This window comes from Aspergillus tubingensis, assembly GCF_013340325.1.
Source record: "Aspergillus tubingensis WU-2223L DNA, scaffold_6, whole genome shotgun sequence".
Classification (NCBI taxonomy): Eukaryota; Fungi; Ascomycota; class Eurotiomycetes; order Eurotiales; family Aspergillaceae; genus Aspergillus; species Aspergillus tubingensis.
Window position 1 is genome coordinate 1,346,189 of NW_023336280.1, and position 18,654 is coordinate 1,364,842.

General features: G+C 47.9%; 8 protein-coding genes across 8 annotated transcripts; 4 read left to right on the forward strand and 4 right to left on the reverse strand.

Annotated features, from left to right (window-relative positions):
* Positions 1 to 1,163: 1,163 nt before the first annotated feature.
* On the reverse strand, positions 1,164 to 2,672 carry AtWU_04213 (MDR family MFS transporter; the record flags this gene model as incomplete). The annotated part of the gene is made up of 1 exon (XM_035499324.1): positions 1,164 to 2,672. One exon carries the CDS (start codon positions 2,670 to 2,672, stop codon positions 1,164 to 1,166), a length of 1,509 nt encoding a protein of 502 aa, XP_035355217.1.
* Positions 2,673 to 5,052: 2,380 nt separating this feature from the next.
* AtWU_04214 (amidohydrolase family protein) lies at positions 5,053 to 6,152 on the reverse strand (the record flags this gene model as incomplete). The annotated part of the gene is made up of 3 exons (XM_035499325.1): positions 5,053 to 5,186; positions 5,254 to 6,024; positions 6,101 to 6,152. The coding sequence occupies 3 exons, from the start codon at positions 6,150 to 6,152 to the stop codon at positions 5,053 to 5,055; spliced, it is 957 nt and encodes a 318-aa protein (XP_035355218.1).
* A 494-nt stretch (positions 6,153 to 6,646) lies between these two features.
* On the forward strand, positions 6,647 to 9,368 carry AtWU_04215 (transcription factor; the record flags this gene model as incomplete). Its single annotated transcript, XM_035499326.1, has 5 exons — positions 6,647 to 6,843; positions 6,892 to 8,073; positions 8,126 to 8,497; positions 8,554 to 8,807; positions 8,929 to 9,368. 5 exons carry the CDS (start codon positions 6,647 to 6,649, stop codon positions 9,366 to 9,368), a joined length of 2,445 nt encoding a protein of 814 aa, XP_035355219.1.
* Positions 9,369 to 9,543: 175 nt separating this feature from the next.
* Positions 9,544 to 11,534, reverse strand: AtWU_04216 (putative methyltransferase family protein; the record flags this gene model as incomplete). Its single annotated transcript, XM_035499327.1, has 2 exons — positions 9,544 to 11,424; positions 11,475 to 11,534. The coding sequence occupies 2 exons, from the start codon at positions 11,532 to 11,534 to the stop codon at positions 9,544 to 9,546; spliced, it is 1,941 nt and encodes a 646-aa protein (XP_035355220.1).
* A 609-nt stretch (positions 11,535 to 12,143) lies between these two features.
* Positions 12,144 to 12,899, reverse strand: AtWU_04217 (similar to An01g11250; the record flags this gene model as incomplete). Its single annotated transcript, XM_035499328.1, has 1 exon — positions 12,144 to 12,899. One exon carries the CDS (start codon positions 12,897 to 12,899, stop codon positions 12,144 to 12,146), a length of 756 nt encoding a protein of 251 aa, XP_035355221.1.
* A 1,020-nt stretch (positions 12,900 to 13,919) lies between these two features.
* AtWU_04218 (VPS28 family protein) lies at positions 13,920 to 14,350 on the forward strand (the record flags this gene model as incomplete). Its single annotated transcript, XM_035499329.1, has 3 exons — positions 13,920 to 13,963; positions 14,018 to 14,075; positions 14,138 to 14,350. 3 exons carry the CDS (start codon positions 13,920 to 13,922, stop codon positions 14,348 to 14,350), a joined length of 315 nt encoding a protein of 104 aa, XP_035355222.1.
* A 685-nt stretch (positions 14,351 to 15,035) lies between these two features.
* AtWU_04219 (uncharacterized protein) lies at positions 15,036 to 16,519 on the forward strand (the record flags this gene model as incomplete). The annotated part of the gene is made up of 7 exons (XM_035499330.1): positions 15,036 to 15,249; positions 15,345 to 15,364; positions 15,421 to 15,454; positions 15,523 to 15,596; positions 15,666 to 16,042; positions 16,113 to 16,208; positions 16,282 to 16,519. 7 exons carry the CDS (start codon positions 15,036 to 15,038, stop codon positions 16,517 to 16,519), a joined length of 1,053 nt encoding a protein of 350 aa, XP_035355223.1.
* An 853-nt stretch (positions 16,520 to 17,372) lies between these two features.
* Positions 17,373 to 18,575, forward strand: AtWU_04220 (NAD(P)-binding protein; the record flags this gene model as incomplete). The annotated part of the gene is made up of 4 exons (XM_035499331.1): positions 17,373 to 17,855; positions 17,951 to 18,146; positions 18,216 to 18,402; positions 18,458 to 18,575. The coding sequence occupies 4 exons, from the start codon at positions 17,373 to 17,375 to the stop codon at positions 18,573 to 18,575; spliced, it is 984 nt and encodes a 327-aa protein (XP_035355224.1).
* Positions 18,576 to 18,654: the final 79 nt, after the last annotated feature.

Consider the following 18,654-nt stretch of genomic DNA (forward strand, 5'->3'; position numbering starts at 1 on the left):
ATGAGAGCGAGAATAGACGCCAATCTCACAATGGTGACATGAATGTGTGGCCACCGGCTGACCCAGACGGTATGAGTGGGCGGGTGCTAGGCTGAATGCGCCTTTGGATCATGGATATGTCTCCGCTCTTTCAAGAACCATCACACCTGTGATTGTGGGATACATCGCACTAAGCGCGCGTAATGGGGACCCCTATTGGAATCCAACCCGGACACTTCCTTCCTCCTGAATTGGATGCACCCCCAAACCTGAAGCGGGGTTTCTATCGCCACCCATTTTGATGTGCTCTGGATGATCGAATGCGGTGTTTTCTTCATTGGACCAAGTGAGACGAGAGTTGCTGCTATAGCCTAGGATTCCAGAACCAACCCAGGCGTCCCCCGCACATTCTTGCGCGCTCAACATTGGTTCGAAATGACTGTCACTCCCTAGACCGGTGTTAGGTGTGTTGGAGAGTTCCTCAAATCATCGCTCAAATATCCACTAACAGGCAGTCGGGGTGGTATGGGTATCCTGTAACCCAGAACCTATCAGCATCGCCGAATGATCAACTTTTGCAAGATACACGAGGGTCACACTCCCAGCCAACATTATTCTCCGGTCATCAGTCGGCAACTAACAGCGCTTAATATTTGTTAGAGATACCGAGTCATTTAGACTCAGGTCGCTCTCCATCCAAGAAAGGTGCATATAATCAGATCAGGAGTTTGGAAAATGTGGATGAAATCATTGGTGTGTTGCCATAACTCCGAAGCGCACCGCCCGCGATAGTTGATAATGGGAGAGAGGGTACACTGCAGGTATGTTGTAGCACAGGCAAGCAAACAGCGCGAATCTCTACCACCTGACCTGTATCAATGTGACGTGTACCCAGCAGCTAATAGTTGAGTATCGACAAACTTGCGGCAATCTTACTTTTTGATCCTACCGATTACACCGTTACAATAAGTTATTTGCATAGTGCTTATCAAGGAATGATGGTAAAAGCTTCTACTTCGACATTGTATTTATAGCATAGGTACCTGGGTGAGACGCTCATGTCTCCTTAGACGGGCACTTCTGTATAGATATCCTCTTAGATCAATACCTTAGCTGATCGATGCGAACAACGCTAGATATAGGCAAGAAGCTCCCTTGCGTCCTCCAAATTATCTAGGCATAGATCATAATGCCTCCAAAGGCTGCCTCTTGCTATCAGTACTCTCCGATGCATCATCACCATTCTCAATACCTTTAGCTACCCTCTTTACATTTTTCCACTCCATAGCAAGTGTCGGGAACAGAGCCAGACAAGACATGGCTAACGCCAGAACGAATGTCTTCATGATGGCGTCGCTGTACGCTTTAAGAACAACTGGCAGCTTTGCAGGTGGCACCAATTTTCGTATGGTAGTTGCGCCACTTGCAATGACCCATGTTGCATAGATACCCTCGATGTCATCCAAATTTGCTGTAAGAAAGTTCGTGAAAAGATTCTGCGCGACCGCTAGAAACACTGCCCCATTTAACTGTTGCGAAAACATAAGAAGCGATGCGCCGACCGGAATATCGACAGGGTCTAGGCACGTCTGCACAGCGACATTCGCTTGTTGAACACCAAGACCTAGGCCAAAACCGAAGATAACTTGATACCCAATCCATTTGGGGTGGTCGGTGTCCGGTTGAAATGTACTGAGTAATCCAGCTCCAATAGACATGAAAATAACGCCTGCAAACATGAAGGGGTTGTAGTAACCCAGAAGGCTGACGAGGGAGCCAGAACCGATGGAGCCCACAACCATAGCGAGAACGAGAGGTAGATTCATAATGCCCGACTTCTCGGCATCGACGTTCTTGATGGCTTGGAACCAGATCGGAAGGTAGTAAAGCATGACCATAGTGCTTGCACTAGTACACATAGTGAACACAATTCCTGCAAGGACTGAACGCTGTTTGAAGATGCGAGCGGGAACCATTGCTTTCTCTTCGAGACGGTACTCTGCAAATGCGAAGATGCCGAATAACGTCCCAAACATGACGAAGAGGAAGATAATGCGCCAGTTGCTCCAGTCGTACGTGCTACCGCCCCATTGAAGTGCAAGAAGGAGACAGGTCACAGCAGGGGCCATTAGCAGGTTCCCAACGGGGTCGAGCTGATTGAACTTCTCTCTAAGGCTCCAGTCCCCTTTCTCCGGTGGAGGAACGTCTAGCAGAAAGGATATGGCGACCACCGCAAGTCCTCCCAGGGGCAAGTTGATGTAGAAACACCACCTCCAGATGACCTCTGTGGTAAACACCCCACCAAGAATCGGGCCCAACACCGATGATATGCCGATAATAGCACCAACGGCTCCTTGAAACACCGGTCGCAAGCGGAGGGGCACAGTAAGAGCGATGATAATAACAGCTCCGGAGTATATGCCTGCTGTTCCGAGGCCTGCGATCGCGCGGCCCAGGATGAGTATGAAGGAGGAGGGCGCAGCACCGCAGATAGCGGAGCCGACCTCGAAAACAAAGATGGAGAGAAGGAAAACCCATTTTATGGGATAAAAAGTGTAGATGCGACCGTATGTAAGCTGAGATGCAGATGCTGCTAACATATAGGAGCTTCCATACCAGCCAATATCGCCAATACTATGAAAGTGATCAGTGATCTTCGGAGTTGCCGTAGCCACAATTAGACGGTCCTGCATATGCCCGGATATAGAGTCAGTCATTGGAGGGATTAAGAAAGTGATTTTCCGTAACTTACCAGAGAGACGAGAAATACAGCAATATACAAAGCGAGGGCAACGAGGATGGTTTGGGCAAGTGGGGGATATGTCGGTGAGCCGACTGTTTCTATCTGCTGTGGCACTTCTATACCACTAGATGAGGTAGAGCCAGACAAGACTTCTTCCACAACAGTCTCTTTATCACATACTGCTCCACTGCTATCTTGAATAGATGATAAAGTAGACATCGGAATTGGCTGGCTGATATTGGAGGTAAGAGGTGAACACAAGGTCACAGATGAGCAGTTGAAGGGAGGAAAGTGAACTGGATGCTCTAATAGAAGCTGGGGGTCTCACAGCAGTGCTACGAGCATTGTAGGATGCTTTTGTGCTCGATTTGTGTTGCATCCGGAGAGCGATAAGTCCGAGGTTGGAAATACAGAAAAAAAACCATAAAGGTTGCTTTTAGTGGCGCATTGTGTTCCTCTACAAGGATCCATACGATGCGTGATGTGGTTATTCAGACACAACATACGCGGTCTTCCATAAAATGTCTCAGGAACCGGCAACATCAAAATATCCTTTATCGGCCTGTTTTAGATTATGCAATAGTGTCGATTAAGCCCCTGATGAACCGGTGAGAAGCACTCCAGGTGCGGAGGCCTTGGTGGTAGTCTTTCATATCGCTGGAAGCCGACTCGTCTCGTCCTGATCGCCCGTGAATATGACTCCGAAGTAGCTGGCGGCATCTAAAGCATCAGATATAAACATCACATTCGAGTTTCGTTTCTGAGTTTTCTACTCTCTGACAATGGTTTTCATAGAACTAGGGACAAAGCGATGTTGGGTGTGAATCTTATTGACTCCAAGGGCCGATGCGACCAGTCAAAAGTTTTTTATGCAACTAACCTTGTCCATATTTCCTGTCATCCAACAGTACTAGAATACATATGATGTTATGGGGTTCTTAAGATATCGTACGTACAATCTAGGAAAGCCAAGTTGAGGAATGTCTAAGCACCCGGGACGTACCCGAGGCTCCTGGCTATACCGCCGGAAGGTTCCGTGGAGAATCCGGATATGCGGCACTGCTAATCGAATGAATCCCTGGATGATTTGCATAATATTCAGAATTGATGCATGCACGAAGAGCCAGGATAATTGATTCCAAGAGCTGCTACTGAGATGCTTTTATTGCGCCTGTCGTTCAGGGTGGTGAAAAATCCAAATGAGGAAGAAGAGTAGTGTTCTTGATCGAGCTAGGAGGTTCCGCATCTGTTTCCAGTCTATGGCCGTGTAGACCCACGAAAACGTCAACACAATATTTCAATAGTCGCCTAAGTTATATCTACCGAATGACAGCGAACCTAGACATGCTAAAAGAGGCGGGTAACTTTTGGGGGGTAAAGGGTCCAGTTGCATTCGAAACACGACTCGCCTAGTTTTTTCTGTATTGGATAAGATCTAAGGATACCTAAATCTATTTAAATAGCATGTAGCTCATCTAATGCAAGCAGATACGCACTTTTGGGTACAGCTAGGATACATGAGATTGGATAAGAGCTTACAAGCAATGGTGCGTGAGCGATGGTTCTAGGGGGAAGACCTAAGATCCCTGTAGCTTCTACCTGTAAGGCTCTATGTAACATTAACCCAATTGGAAAGAATCCCTGTCACATAATTAGGTGGCGCTGAGGGCAACATTGGCAACTTTTTAAATAGACCATAATCTCATGCGACCCCAGCCATGCTTCACATGAGAACTTTCCCGCCTGGTCTGGCTGGACTTCAAGGTCAGTCACTGGTTAAGATCAGACTCTCGTGAACAAAAGGACTAGGTCTCCCAGCAGAGAACCAAGCCTCTAAGCCAGATGGGTCTTGAAGCAAGACTCTTCTTGTTCGTTTGCATGGCTGTGGTCTACTTGGTACTTTTTGACCTTATGGCGCTCCGATATCACGTTCTTAAAAATTTTAACGGCAATGTCTGGCGCCAATAATTACTCTCTTGGAATACTGGTCTGAGAGAGCCCAGACGTTGTTGTAAGGTGACTATTGTTGATGTAGCCATGGTGTGCGAATGAAATGGTACTGATGGGAATGGGAATTCCTAGCTGAACAGAAGAAAACCATAATCAGGCTACCTGCCTGTGAAGGTGCAGCTTGGGATACATGCAATTCTTCTACAAGCGTTTTGCTTGATTATGTTATCACTTTTTAAGCCACCAAAAAAGGATGTGCTGCTGAATTTACCAGAGTGCGATGGGCTTTTGTTGGCATTTTATGTACTATAATGAGCGTAAGGATATATACAAGGCTTTCACGCATTTCGCGAATCCCAGAAGATGTGTCACCGTATCGCTCAGTGACGAGCGAGAAGTTTCTGGGCATTTGCGTAGTAGATTCGGTCCCTCAAGTCTTGGTCTAGAGGATACTCATCCAGAGCCTCCTTGAACCCAGCAATTTTGTTGTTATTGGCGTAAGGAAAATCGGAACCTGCAGCTGTTAGCATCAGATCACAATATATAGGTGATTGGTCTTGGGAAAGGGGCGGCGTCCTTACCATATACAATGTGATCATGAGGCACAAGGCTCATTAGGAGAGTCAGCACAGCCGGTGAGCTGGATAGAGCCAAGTCAAAATAGAATGACTTGAAGTCTTCCACCATCTCCTCTGGGCCACGACTATAGGGTTTGTACTCCGCCTCGGGAAATTTGGTGACAGTAGTCAAGCGGGAAATAAGGTAAGGGAGAGTGCCACCGGCGTGAGAAAGTATGACTTTGCAATCAGGAAAGGCCGCCTTTGTTCCTGTAGTAAGAAGGTCCACAGCAGTGCGAGTGGTCTCATGGGGATAATCAATGGCTGGTTGAGGTAGCTGGGGGTTAACACGGTTGGTATCAGCCGGGTGAGTAGGGTGGATGAACACAACAGCTTTGCGACGGTTGAGCTCCTCCCAGATGGGGCGGAAGTCTGGATGACCTAGATAGTGATTTCCGGTGCCGTATCTGGTGAATAGGGTTACACCTTCAGCCTTGAGTACATCTAGACTGTACCGAATTTCCTCGAGTGTGCCCTCGGTGTCTAGCAGGCATGGCAATGCCGCAAAAAACCCGAATCTCTCTGGTTGCTCGTCCCTCAATTGGGCTGTAAATTCGTTTGCCTGTCGGGCCAAGGCGCGCCGGCCGTTGTCGTTCGGAGCGATGACAGCTCCGGGGGCTGTTAAAGACAAGATCGCTCTCTGGGTACCATTCTTATTCATAGAAGCCAGTGATGCTTCAGCGCTCCATTTCGGAGTTGGCCAGCCGGAGGGGTCACCTCCTGCATTTTCGACCGCTAGGCCATTCAAAACAGTTAAGTCAGTATCAATGTATGATGGGATATAGTCTGGGCGAACGTGGGTTTGGCGTACCTTCGGCATAGAACTGCGGCACAAAATGATGATGGGTATCGATCTTCGACATTGTTCTTTAAGACAAGCGAGGTTCAGAAAGTGTACTCTGTGTACTGACAGGATGAGAATGATTGACAGAAAATCAAAGGTATAAATTATATACGGGAAATACATCATCTGAGTTCAGCCACTGCGTCACGTCTCGGGTGCATCCCGAGCAGAAGGTTTACCAGGTTTGCCGAGATATCCGGCCAGCTGTTGGACTCGGTCAGAACTACTCGTTGGTTTGCATTGTAAATGAGACATTATAAGAATTTGTGATACTACAACCTCAATGGTCTCTAAAAATGGCGTGTTGTAAGTAGGCGGGTTGTCTCTCTGCACCCCAGAAGTCACAAAAGAAGGGCATTGTCTCAACTGCAAATGTTCGGATCGTTCCGGGGCCCGTCCACGATCAGCTGACCGGTGCCACAACGACCAGCTGGCTGGCTCCTGAATAACATCAATATGCAAAACCTTGTGGCAGCAAAGCAAATGTTCTAGTTAAGCTCAGGAAGGGACAAGATGCCCCCCAAATCTAGCGGTGTTGCCAAGCAGCGTACCATGCGACGGAAAGTCGCATTGGCGTGCGATCCATGCCGGGAGAAAAAGATCCGCTGTGATGGAGGCAAACCGATCTGTGGGTCATGCGACCGAAAGTCCTATGGAATTGCCCAATGCTCATACAGCATGGATAACCCCAGGACCGCTAGTCAGGATGAGTGAGTTAGTTCTAATAAAAGTAGTCAGTGATTTCGCTGACAGAACAGGTACATCCGGGTCCTACGGTCGCGCATCACTGAACTCGAGGATCTATGTCTACGGGCCGGGGTGTCAGCACCGGATCTACACAGGGACTCACCACACCAGAACGGCTCACCTTCACATGAATCTCAGTATTTGAATCGGAATCGGCAGTCGACACCTTCAGGGGTTACCCAAGGTAGCCTAGTGTGTCAAGAAAGTAACAGTTCTCCCCACAATGAGCGGCTTTCGGATGGCCGGAGCCTGCATACTTCAAGAACAGTCCCAAGAGATCATCCGCCCCAGAATTCTCTACCTTCTCTTCAGGAAGCAGAAGATACATCTCAAAATATGTCCAACCATACTCGGAACTATCCGAACCGCAATTCCCTCCGTGGGGAGCAGAAATCCGCATCTCCACACTTTGACACCCCGGGCCGTGTCACGGCAATGGGGCAGATTTCGACGCCAGATGATACCTTGGCATCTCCAGCTCCACCTCGGGAATTCTATGGATCTTCCTCCATTGCATCACTGATGAGATTTGCACGGTTGTCTGTTCCGTTGCAATCTTCGCCCCGGGCCAAAGGTGGTACCAATACCCCAATGGATTACCAGTATCACGAGTCACCTAACACACAGTACCGACTCAATGACTTCACACTCCCACCCCGCTCACTAGCAGATCACCTTCTGAATTGCTTTTTTGACCGTGTGGCCTGCATTTACCCTTTCTTCGATCGACCCAGCTTCGAGAAAGCGTACGATAACCTATGGAAGTCGGAAAGGGATGGTATGAACAAGCTACCAGACATGCATATCGGCCTCGGAGGAAGGTCTGACTCGTCTCCCAAGTCGATTGTGCTCCATTGTGCTCTAAATGGAATGTTTGCGCTTGGATGCCATTTCTCGGACCTTCAGCTGCAGGAGCGAGAGGCAACAGCCCACTCATTCTTTCTCCGCTGCAAACGCTTCGTAGGACTTGATCTCCTCGAGATCCATACAGTCGGAGTGGTTCAGACTCTTCTTATTGTCGCTCTATACTTGCAGAGCAGCCCGTACCCCAGTAGATGCTGGAATGCAATTGGGCTAGCATGCCGCCTCGCCCAAGGCCTGGGCTTACATGAAACCAACAATGCGTCCTCGATGACAGTATTAGAAACGGAAGTACGGCGCAGGACATGGCATGGGTGTGTTATGTTAGATGTGTAAGTGCTCTACTGTGAACGGCTCTATTCACCTGACCGACTCACTGTCTAGGTTCGTGAGCATGACACACGGTCGGCCAAGCATGACCAGCCATCTCGCCCCGATTCCATTGCCTTTTGCCACAGGGAAGGACGTTCCTCTTACTATGGGGTTCTACGTGGCAACCATCAAGCTCTATCGAATTCTGGATAGGATTCTTTCAGATGTGTATAACATGTGGCGAGGCCGTTTCAATGAGGAAACAAAAAAATCGACACCATGGTCCGAAGGAAACTTCGATTCCCTTTTAGAACTGGAACGGCAGCTACAGTCCTTCAAGGACACCCTACCACCCTATCTAAGCTGGAGCGCTTCTAGTTGCCCAGAGTGCCACCTTGAGGAATCGGATATTATAGAGCGTCAACGAAATATTCTTCGTTCACGGTAAGCAATCTCGCCGTAGCCCAATATCAAAGTATCACATATACTTAGTGTCTCAGGTATCACTACATCCGGCTACTTCTCTACCGACCAATCTTTACCCAGGTTTGTTCAGATTATACTTCGCCACAGCACTCACATCAATCCCGAAAAGACAAACATCCGGCCTGGAAAGATGCCGAGAGCACCCTACAATCCTGCATAGTAGATAAATGTGCCGCTACTTGTGTGTCCACTGCAACCGAGCTTATTCACTTGATCTATGAGACATACTCGACACCATACACTGATGCGTGGTGGTACAATGGCTTTTGTAAGTAGGCACGCATTCTCTTTTTCCTCTTGTTGTGGTGATACGTGCTTGTCTATCCTCAAGCCTCTTCCAGAACATCACATGGTACAAGCAAAATAATGACGCTGACAATCGGAAACAGACACATCAACATGTGCCCTCGTCCTCATAATGGCCCACTCAGTACCCTCACTATCCGACTCGATCGATTTTGTCAGAGTTCAAGAAGCCTGGGAGAAATGCGAGAAGATCCTCGCACACATGGGTACATTCAGCCAATCTGCACGGACATCGCTTCGCTTCTTACAGGCGGCTTTCAGTCAAAATATCCACGGCCGTCCCTCATCTAGGCCCAATCCTAATGTGGAACTGAATCCCGATCGAAATCTGACAGACGAAGCCGATGCACCCTACTCTGCCCTCGATGGTCCGAACACGTCATCCTTCCAAGATACCCCTGGACTTGACTCATCAAATTGGACAGACTCTGGTATTGGCCCCAGCACGTTTGAGGATGACCTCGGTCTTCTTTCCTGGATTGATGTTCCAGATATGTGGCAGTGGTTTCGGGCTGATTCGTGAGCTTTCGGGAGGTGATTGTGATCGATGATGCGAAGTTTCTCTGGAAGACATCAAGAAGGATGAATGCCATGTAAGGATAGGAATATGCCAGGCAATCATAAATTATGTGCCGTAAACTACTTCCTACTAAAAGCTATTCCCCCCAATAAGCAATTTGTGCGACACCCAGGCAGTGTCAACTAACAGTATCCAGCCATGAATCAACAAACTCCCCAGATTTGACGACCGGTTCCGGTACTTCTCCATCATCAAACTCGCCGCCACCAAACTCACTCATGTTGTTTTCCCATATCTCCTTGAGCCATTCCTCCTGAAAAATTCTCTCCGAGGGTAAGCCTTCTCCACCGAAAAAGAACCATAAGAACACTTGCCCTGATGCCTCCCTCGAAGCTTCCTGATCAAGCTGTGTTCGTTCAAACTCCCTACGTGTCTTTAAATGGATATTGTCGAAATGACTCTCTGATATAGCTGGCGTTATTCGTTCCGAGAAACCTCGGTCCTGTATTATAGTACCATCCGGCAAGTACCACACCCAATGGTCATACTCATATCCATGCCTGGGACAGTCCAAGTGTGTCGTGACATAGAGAGCACAGTCCTCTGTGAGAGACGCTCCGCACGGTGCCCAAGGTACTCTAGGTCCATGTTGATAGCTCTCATTGTCCCCGTCGGTTGAAGGATAATTCGTTAATCGCCAGACATCTTCTCTCAAGATGTAATTTGGATCTTCGCAAGTATACGGGCCCGATCCTGCAACGTCCATGAAGCTCTGTGGACACCCCGTCCAGGGAAAGGCGACTCGGTCAAGAGGTGGATGGCCTCCTCTTACTCTGTGGAGGATTTCTGGGCCTAGGCCGCTGGCAATAGCCCCGATCCAGAATGCGCTGAAACATGGCTGGCGAATTGCACCGATCAATGCAAGGACTTCCATGTCATCCTCTGGTAAAGTATCTAGGACTTCGTTGATGATCGGATGTAACCATGGGCTGACAAGGTTGCAGGGGACATCTTGCTCCCAGAATGCTCCACAGTAGGTCGACATCATTACTTCGGGACTGCAACTCAGAGTCATGTAGTAGGGCAAGTCTTCTTTCAAGTTCATCCATCCAGCATTCACGGGTGTTTCAATTGGTTTAGAACCAGTAGCTCGTGGAAGAGGCAGTTTGGCAGACAATCTATAATACTTATGCGTAGGGATCGTCAGAGCGATCGTAAGAGTAATGGGGAATTGGCTTTGCAATCCATGCAGACGTGCGAATGCGACAAGTGCCTCAAATCCTCTCTCTGAGGATAAGGGCGTTGGGTCAGGGTCTAACGAGAGGGCTTCCTTATATTTGATCGAGAAATGCGTTTCGCAGGTACGGGAAACTGACCACGGGGCCAGGAAATCTCCTTGGGGAGTTTGTTTCACCGTAGCTTTCCATCCTTCATTCGGTGCGAGTATTGCGGACCACCAGCGAGCTACGCTCTCGTCTACCTCCCCAACATCAATGACATGGACTTGTGAGGGATCAGGTATGCTTTCTTTGCCGTATCCTGTCTGGCATTCAGTGTACTGCATAGAAGAGTCTTCACCTCGCATCTCAACAAGCTGTGCAGATAGTACATAGCACCATCCAAGAGCGAGGATCCCCAGATAATTGGGTACGTTGTGATGTTCTTCGCTCAAGCAGTCCCATGAACTGAACGCGCTCTCGATGAAGTTAGAAGATGTAGCAGCAGCAGTGCCAACTTGGACGAAGGTGAGGTGTGATATCTGCTTCTTGAGTTTGCCGCAATCCTGATCTGTAGACAGAGTCCAGATTGAAGAAGCTTCACAGCAAAGACTGCGTATAGGAGTCATTCCATATGGGCGAACGTGGAGCCGTTCAGAACGGACCTGAAGTTTCGGGATTCTATGTAGAGCGAGACGAGGGTTTGTGAACTCCGAACTTAAGCCTGATTCCCGCAACTGGAAGGCCAAATTTGCAATTTGATACCAGTATTCCCGACTCTTTTCGAGTGCATCTTGAAGTTGTTGCTCCTCCAGTTGGAGAATATTGTTATCGCGAAGGATCTAACAATAGGGTGTTAGCACGGTCGATCTATCTATCATGATACACTCACCAAGGATAGTTGCGGTGGCCGTATTAAACGGTCACGCTTCTCTCTTGGTGTATCCTGCATAGGCACTTTTAGGCAAACAGGGGCTTCGTTATCAAGGTGTGAGTTTGATGGATGATGGGGAGGTAAGAGAAAGGGGCGGACAAAGGGAGATATGCGGTCAACATGCACGGTGGCCACCGCCTTGGTATTCATGGCTTACAGTACTGCTTCATTCACGCAGAAGTCCACTAATTCCAGGTTTAAGCCTACGCCTCGATTCTACTACTGTTTTATCAGAACAATACAGATGCTGCATGAAAGTAGACGCTTTAATCAGAATCATATCGAAAAGCGAACTGCGCAAAGCGGAGACGGAGTATATATTTAGAGGGGACCTGGCACATGTCCCTTCAAACACACTATAGACTAATGATGAAAGCTTTGGTATGCTACGCATGGACTGCATTGAATCTCATTTAGCTACAAACACAACATCTACACAGATGTTATTACACTCTCCGCATATGGCAGATGGCAATGCTTCACAGCGAGCACCTCCGGCCACAACACCATAGGGGAGTTTCTAGATGCCTTGGCAGCATCGATGGAGATACACAAATTCCAGTCTCTCCAGCGATAAACTAATTGGAAAGCACATTTATACTCACAACCACAAACAGGATTCCACACTCACTCCAAAACCCCATCACCCTCACACCTCTTCAACGGATACCCATCCCCCAAGCAAGTCGTAACCACCCCCTTAACCCACTCCAACTTCCCCTCACCGTATGTATAGCTAGTATCCTCATAGCTATCCGCCTGATAATACTCAAATTTGCCTCCGTTGCCCGGCTCCCCATTGAACACATACCCACGACTCCGATGCGTCAGCGGATTACTAACAATGGCGCCCCATCTGCCCTTGGGGATCGTCATTGTCACGGTGCCCGTGATCGTGCTCGTCGTGGTCTGCTGGTAGCTGATACTCGTTGTGAGAGAGAGGAAGTCTTCGATGAGAGTGAAGTCGGCCGAGGCGCCGGTCGTAATGCTGTTTGCGATGGATTGGCCGGATTGGATGGCGAGGGTGACGGGGGCCTGGTTGGCGTGCGTGATAGTCGACATGGCGATGTCCCAGCCGAGGAAACTCTGTGGTTCCAGAGGAATTATCAGGTTTGTGGAGCTTCCGCGCTTAGTGGTGGTCTTGTTCCTGGAGTTAGAGGCGCTGGTGATAAGGAGGGGTGGTGTGCTGTCATTGTTGGTGGATGGCAGATAGGTGAGGTTTGGGATCTGGGACTTGAGGTCGGCTTTCTTGATGGTCTTAGTGGTGTTGTTGCTTAGGAGGATGATTGCTTCGTCGGGGCCGCAGATGGTGGTTGTATTGGCGATTGGTACGGCGTAGGAAAGGGTTGCGGAGACGAGGGTTACGAGGAGCGGGAGCTTCATGGTTCCGGTTGCTTGATCGGGTTCTTCTTCTGATGGTTAAACGCCCGAACTTGCTGAGTCTGTCTCGTATCTTCTATTGAGAATAGTATGGACTTATATATTATATATGCCCAGGCATCTTAAAAGTGCCTATTATCACCTCTCTACACAACTACTCCTACTACATCATCCAGCTCCGCCAAGAAGTATAGATATCGCCAAGATCACGACATACAACATCGATCAACGATGCCCGAAACCTTTACGCAGATCCCCCAGAGTCCCCGAGGAACTCCCGAAGAAACACAAGATCGACAATCACAAGTCGCACAAGACTAGTTATGCAGCCAATATCTACCGAATCGAGTAACTTACACGATCCGCTTCTTGCCCGTAGCCCTAACCAAGACAACCGGTTGTCAATCTCAGCCACGGATCGAGCCGCTATCTATCCAGTCAAGGCTCCAAGTGGGTCCGCCCGTTTCACGCCCCAAAACCTTAATAGATGATTCTGTCTGCCGCTGCTCCATTTACTTTAGCTCAGGGGGTTGTGCCATGTGCGTTCCGCCCGTTGAGATAGGAAGAACTCACGGATCGACTACTTGGCAAAGGATGAGACATGCATGTGGATCTGCGGTCAGTCGCTGCTCAGGTGATGTGCTCTGGGATGTGATAGTATTATAGATATAGCTTGAACGTTGCGGTTGAGTTATATTTTGTCTGAGGATGTCTCTCTTCAGGTTATTGTGATCTTCGTTGCTGGTCTTGGTTTGCTTGAAGGATGGCATGTCGGTGAGATGTATATTAATAATTTGACGGTGGCGATATCATGGCGGAAGATACTCGGAATTACTGTTCCTTCGACGTGGTAGGAGAGTCGGAGAGGAATGATGCTCTAGAAGATGCTGAAAGACTTGGCTAGAGACATCATATATTGCGGGTTTTCCTGAGCTGTAGTCAGTCAATTTCGACAAGATATTAAGGACTACCCTGAACCAGAATTCAACGACACGCACTCATTCCTCAGAGTTCACGAGCACAATGAAGCATTTTGCAGCTCTTTTTGTCACAGTCTTCGCTACTGGGTAGGCATCAGGTTCCATTCTTCGAGATGCAACTCAGCCACTAACATAGTGCAGTGCGCTAGCAGACCTCCATTACACAGGCCTCTGCTATGACTCGCCTGGTAAGGACGTGGTGAGTTATCCCATTCCATAATTTCCATGGGAATTCTGTTGATTGAACGGAAACTTGTACAGAAAGTCTTCAATAAGGCAGCAACGGAGAAGGCCTGCGCTTCTTACAAGAACCGCAACACAGGCAGCCAACAATGGGACCAATGTCCGGATTGCACAGTACTAAGTGACCAAGACCTTTTGTACTACTGCAAGTCCGAGGGTCAGCACATCGGAGGAGACGAACTATCATATTACTGTGGACAGGCGGGTGCGGATGGAAGTTTGGCATGGTGATCATACAGTCTCGAGTTTAGGCAGTTACTCAACCTACAGATAGCATAACAAGAAGCATAAACAGTTCTCCCCACTATTCAGCTGTCATTTATGCAAAGTGGGTGCACAGTACTTTTGATCAGGAGTATCGGAATGTGGCCGCGATCGCCCCTCATAGTTCCAATAAAAGCTAAGACATCAGACTAGGCCAACCTCACCCACCTAACCAGATCCTTCGTCCCTTCGCTTTCTTCACACTAAGCAACAAAACCAACCAGGTTTCTCATCCTTCTGTACCTTTAGTGTTCAATCTAGATTCGGCCGCCGAAGTTCTTCCATGCCCAGCACAAATAGATGAATTTCTCATGTCTCCCGAGTCAAGCCTGCCATAACCCTCCTGCAGATCAGCTTAAGACGCTCAGTTCGCTTGCATACTAAGTCAAATAGACTGCGCTTCTTATTGGATACCATTATCACGAATTATCAGGCTAGAGCAGGGGCTGAATAACTAACCTATTTCCAGCTACCGGTCCTGACGACTCTCGGACGCGAACGGACGGAATCCTTCCGATCAGGAAAGTTCACATGTGTACCTAACCCCTGCCCTTTTAATCTGCTTTATGTGCCTGGGACCTATATGAGAGGAGAGTAAAAAAAAACTTTGTTTCTCTTCTCCGTTGTTGGATAATGTTTGTGTGCCGCTGCTATGAGCGCCACCAGCACCGCTGCCTCGACAGGGACTGGCACGGGCGTTATTCCTGCACCTGTGGGTGTAACGCCTGATTTAGACAGTCCAGAGAAGCACTATTATACTGCGAATCTGGTTGTGGTCACTATAGGTGTAACAATCAGTACGTTAGGTCTCCTGTTGAGACTATATACGCGGGTGGTTATTGTGCGGAAGTGGCTGCTTGATGATGGTGAGTTTGCCCGATGTACTTTAATGATTGATGCATGCAAATATGTCCTCGAGAATTTCCAGTCACATGAATTGCTTACAGGAGATTTCATATAGTCGTCATTGTATTATCATGGGTTAGTAAATCACCCTCTCAACACCAATACGATGACTGATCATAATGAATCCAAAGATCTTCGCAGTATTAACTCAGTCCCTACTCCTATGTACGCACCATCACTTACATTCTAACCGAGCCCAGCTCAATCCTAACTGAAACACTTCCATACAACAGGGGGGTACATCAACGCCGGCCTAGGCGTCCACGAATGGGACCTCACCTCTACCGTATACAACCGAACCGTCCGAGTACACACCCCATCCCCGATCGAACCTTCTCCCTCATCCACCACCTAACAACGTCTCAAAAACAACTAGGTCCTCCTCCTCGGCGCAATAATGTACATACCCGCCCTCGGTCTATCCAAAATCTCCCTTATTATTCTCTACTACCGGCTCTCCGATATGCAACGAAAATGGCGCATAACCCTATGGGGCATGACCGCCTTCGTCGTCGCCTACATGATTGTCCTTGAATGTTTATTTCTGTTTACTTGCGAGCCGGTACATAAGTCTTGGTACCCTGACATAGACGGACGCTGCTGGAGTAAAGCCCCGATCTTCATGGCGGGCGTGGTGGCAAGTATGTTTATTGATTTGGTATTGCTGGTCATGCCGCTGCCTATTGTTCTGAAGTTGCAAATGACCTCAAAGAAGAGGTTTGGGTTGATTCTTATGTTTGGGTTGGGAGGTTTGTACGTTTGAGCTTTCTCTTTGGACTTGTTTGGACTGGGTTTGTGGCTAATTTCTTATGGTTGTGTTCAGGTCACTAGTTACGAGTACACTGCGACTGGCGGCTACGGTGCCGATGTTGACGCAGCAAGACCAGACATATTTGTTGGGTGGGGTGGCTCTTTGGATGTATGTGATCTTTTATCCCCCTTCCATTCTTACGCTTGATTGATTGTTGCTAACATTGTTGTTGGTTCAATAGTAATGTCGAGGCAAGTCTAGTCATCGTCACAGCTTGCGTACCGTCGTTCCGACAAGTTTTGAGGTTCCATGCGTTTGGATGGCGGAGTGATAGTGGCGGAAGGCTTGATAGGATGTCAAGCACTTGCAATCTTCGCAGTGTGCAGCGGAGACAGGAAGGGTTCACGAATCTGAGCTTTGATCTGGAGATGGATCAAACTGACTCGCGTGGACATGATTCGGCTGGGGCACGGACTTAGAAGAGGGGAAAAGTATATAATTTTCAATTATAAAGGTTGTTTCGATCGCCGACACCGTCTAGCATGTGGACTACATGAAGCCGTCCTTCTCCACTTCAATGTTAATCGCCAAAAGCTCTATTTTAATAAGACGCTCGCTTTCTGTACTCCAACCCGGCATGCAACCCCGCGACCTCATTACCATTAGACGTATGACACTTTCCATCGACAATATCATAACGACTGGACTATGGTCTAGACATCAGTGAACTTCTACATGAATGAAGCAGTACTATAAGTTACTAATACCAAGGCGATGGACTACTGTCTTCCTTGTTCGCCTCTTCCTCTTTCCTTTTTCTCATCATAAATCCCATTCACATCGTGATCACAAATGCTACGGCCACTATCCCAGTAATGGACAATGTTACACAACAGACATCATTTTCTACGAACAGCAACCCTTGAAAGAACTTACGCCCCATCCTTCACGATAGAGTTTTCATCTAATGTGAGGGGTCTTGGATTGATACCTTGCAGCGGCAACTAGCTGAAATAGTTAGGCGACGCAGTAGGCAACGTACAGAACACCATATGCAAGGTGCTACGGAGCAATGGTCACTAGCCTACGTCATACTAGCCATAACTTGCAGTAAGGTCGGTGATCAGCAATCATAGAACAACCTGGAAACCATCTCGCTTTGATCCACATCTCTTCCAGATTGCAGAGTAGATAAACTGAATCATCCCTTTACTTACATGAAAAAGGGGCCAGAAACGTACTTATTCCCCGGGGCATCGTCACTAGCACAAACACAGGCACCATCATCAAGATTCCAGCACACCAAGTGTATGACCTGTTTGGCCATCGACCATGCCAGTTTCCTCGCTACATATGCTGGATTTCAGCTTTTCAAATCCCTATACACTAACTTTTGATCCGTATGGCCCATTTGCTGTTCTATATCGTCTTTTGTTTTCAAGATGCGGGTCAGTATTAGAGAAAGACCTCTCGAATTACGCCAACAAGAGAGTCCTAATCACTGGCGGAACCAGTGGGTGTGGGTTGGAGTGCACAAAAGCATTTGCTCGTGCCGGTGCCCATGTAATCGTGACAGCAAGAAATAGTGAAAAGGGCGAAGTTCTGAGAGAAGAAATCATGAAAGAAACAGAGCCTCTTCATATTACACCCAAAGTGGACGTCTTGGAATTGGAAATGAGTTCCGAAGATTCTATCACGGCTTTCAATACTCGCCTGCAAGAATACCCATCTCTAGACTTAGTGATCCTGAACGCAGGCATCTACCAAACCGACTTTGTCAGATGCGAAAACACAGGTAGGGAACAGACACTACAGGTAAGCAGGAGAGAATTATCCTTCATAAGCGATATTCAAGACAATCTACCACTTCAATACTATCAAAGTCGCTCATTCGATTTCATGAAATATAGGTCAACTTTCTAAGTACCTGTGCTACAGCACTGCTCGCCATGCCTCTGTTACTGCGACAACCAACGCAAGGTCGTTTATTAATCATCTCATCCGAGGCACATGCCTGGGCAAATCCTCAGCAAAAGTCATTCACCGCCTTGATGGAAATGCTCAACCAGCCAGATACATATCCCTGTTATGCAAGATACCACATCAGTAAGTTACTGGTCATTCTATGGATGCAGGAGCTAGCACGCAGAATAGATCCAACACGTGTCCTCATAGCGTCCGCCACACCCGGATTTTGCCGCAGCGGACTTTTCCGTTCGTTTAGTGGTAAGACTATCGCAGATTATTTGGAGAGGCTAGTTTGCCGCACCCCTGATCAGGGTGCATGGCAGTATCTCACGGCGATCGAGGGCATGGATGTAGAGGTGCATGGCTGCTTCTTCGCAGATGGAAAATTCAGGCCGTATGTCTCCAAGCTAATCAGTAATATTGGCTGACATGATAACATTTTAATGCAGGCCATCGACCGCGACAACATTGGCTAAGGAAGAAGGGTTACAGGATTCTATGTGGGATAATGTTCTTAAAATGTTGCCTGAATGTGCACAACATGCAGCACATGAATTATCTATCTGACTATTACTACATTCCCACATCATAATAGACTGTTTGTTTGAAGCTGTTGAGACATGTTATTTTGTATAATATCTTCGTA